This window comes from Microtus ochrogaster, unplaced genomic scaffold (assembly GCF_000317375.1).
Source record: "Microtus ochrogaster isolate Prairie Vole_2 unplaced genomic scaffold, MicOch1.0 UNK158, whole genome shotgun sequence".
NCBI classification, from domain to species: Eukaryota; Metazoa; Chordata; class Mammalia; order Rodentia; family Cricetidae; genus Microtus; species Microtus ochrogaster.
The window spans coordinates 66437-68985 of record NW_004949256.1 but is presented as its reverse complement, the minus strand read 5'-3'; the positions used below and the strand labels follow the sequence as shown (position 1 = coordinate 68985).

Below are 2549 nucleotides of genomic sequence, written 5' to 3'. Positions count from 1 at the left end.
AAAATTATTGATATGGTAGATTTAAGTCCACACACTTTGCTGAGTAACAGATCTTAAAATGTTTAGATTCGTCCACCTCTGTTCTTACTGTTCTCTCACCTTCATTATTACATTAGGGAAATTGTGAGACAGACACCTTTGTATCTTCACTCTGCTTGGTGTTTAGATGTTATCTTTTGCTGAGTGGTACATCCTCCCAGTGTAATGACTGAGCAAATACGTAGGTTGCATTTCTCCCATATAGTCCCTGGAGAAACTAGGACAGAAAATCTTCCATATTCTGCACTGAGAGAGTGTCTGGTAAGGTGATGGGGTAGTGTTTATGCTGTGGGGGTATGAAGTGTGTGTAGCCATGTATGGATGCCAGAGGAAAATTTGGGGGAGATAATTTCTCACTGTGGTTTCTGCGAATAAAATACAAGTGCTCACACTGGTATGGGAAGGGTTTTTGTTTTTTGTTTCTTGTTTCCACTAAATCATCTTGACTCCTCTCCTGATAAGTTCTTAAATGCCCCTTTAACTATTAGTTATTCTCACTTTGCATAGAGATATTTAGCATCCTTGAAGAATTTGCATTCTTGTACTTTATTATTCTTTCCTTTATTTTTTTATTTTTAAAATTATTTCTTTGTGTTTTGATATTATAATTGCATTTCTCTCGTCCCTTCCCTTTTTTCAAATTTTCTCATATTCTCCTCCTTGATCTCACATCCTGTTTTTACACTGTTGTTTTATACATATTTTTCACCTTGGCATAATTATGTTCTATTGAAAGATTTTTCCTTGAAATTCCACAAACATTACCCCATCTATCCCATAATATGTTTGAGATATTTCATATAATAATTTATCATCACATAATAATATTTGGTTTAAGTGTTTGTGTCCTTTACAAATATTGAAGACTACTTCCAGATATTGAATGAGAATCTCTCAATGATTAGAATATTATAAATATACATTGCATTGATGTTCAATCAAATAAAAAATCACACTTATAAAATTGCTACTATACAAAGCTTATTTTACTCAATACAATGATTTCTGGAAATGGGTATGTAATAAACAATAATATATAATCATAAAAGTGCTTTCAGAAAGTAATTGGAAGAAGTTAGTTATTGTGGAGTACAATCTTCCAAGGAAGAGAAAATGTAAAGTTGAACTGAGCTACAGGGTTCTTCAGGAGAAACAATCCCACATATGAAGTAACTGCTGACATAAGAAAACCCAATAATAATAAAAAATATATGAAATATATTTTCTATTTATAATGTGTGGTTGCTGTCTCTATCACAATTTTAAATTGTGTTTTGAAGAACACAGTCTTTGTAATACATCCCAGAAGACTTCTTTCACCTGCTGGTTTCTTAGTGTATAAATGAAGGGATTCAGGAGAGGAGCAATTGATGTATAGAGCAAGGCTACCCCTTTGGACACAGTCACTCTCTCCCTTGCAGATGGTTTAATATACATGAAGATACAGCTGCCGTAAGAGAGGGAGACAACGATCATATGGGAGGAGCAAGTGGAAAAGGCCTTTTTTCTTTGCTGTGCAGAAGGGAAATTTATAATAGTCTTAATGATGCAAGTATAAGAGAGACTCACTAGCACCAGGGTGACTGCAAGGGTCACCACGGCTAAGACAAGAGACATCACTTCTAGGACATGAGTGTCTGTGCAGGAGATCTGTAGGATAGGAGAAGTTTCACACATAAAATGATCAATTATTCTGGAACCACAGAAATCCAGCTTCAGACCCATGGCCAATGGGGGAAAGATGATCAAAAAACCAGTCACCCAGGAGCTGAGGACCAGTTGGTGACACACTCTGCTGTTCATGATGATTGGATAGTGCAGTGGTCTGCAGATGGCGACATAGCGATCATAGGACATAGCAGCCAGGAGATAAAATTCTGTGACTCCCAGCAAAAGAATAAAAAACAATTGCGCTGCACAATTATTGTAAGAAATAGTTTTGTCTCCAGTCACAATAGTTGTCAAGAATCTGGGAATGCACACTGTTGTGAACATGATTTCCAAAAAGGAGAAATTACGAAGAAAGAAATACATTGGGGTCTTGAGGCGAGGGTCCAGCAGACTAAGGAGCACAATGATTAAATTCCCGACCAGACTCATCATATAATTAAGAAAGAGAAAGAGAAAAACCACAATTTGCAATTGTGGGTCATCTGTCAATCCTAAAAGAATGAAGTCAAGTTCCATTGATTGATTCTTCATCCTCTTTTGTGAGTCTTTACAAAAACACTAGGAAATCAAATATATATAAAATATGAGTTAGAATTTATATACCTACACTAATGTTTTCTATCCTGAAATTTCAGGTCACACATAATAATATGCCTTAGGTTAATTATCAACTTGTCCTATTTATTTTTGTTCAACATTCTCTACATAAAACACTCCCACCCCCGAAATGAAATAGTATTTTTATTAATTTGAATAAATGCAAATTAGTACATTCATTTCCAGGTATTATGCAAGCCATAAGGTTCTGATCCTCCTGCTTGAGCCTCTGAAACAGCCTG

General features: G+C 35.5%; 1 protein-coding gene across 1 annotated transcript; it reads right to left on the bottom strand.

Moving 5' to 3' along the window:
• Nucleotides 1–1293: 1293 nt before the first annotated feature.
• On the bottom strand, nt 1294–2241 carry LOC106144475 (olfactory receptor 6C6). Its single transcript, XM_026778452.1, has one exon. It carries the CDS (start codon nt 2239–2241, stop codon nt 1294–1296), a length of 948 nt encoding a protein of 315 aa, XP_026634253.1.
• Nucleotides 2242–2549: the final 308 nt, after the last annotated feature.

What these genes read in the sequence shown, in the direction of transcription:
- LOC106144475 (XM_026778452.1), bottom strand. Translation starts at nt 2,241, where the DNA reads ATGAAGAATCAATCAATGGAACTTGACTTCATTCTTTTAGGATTGACA.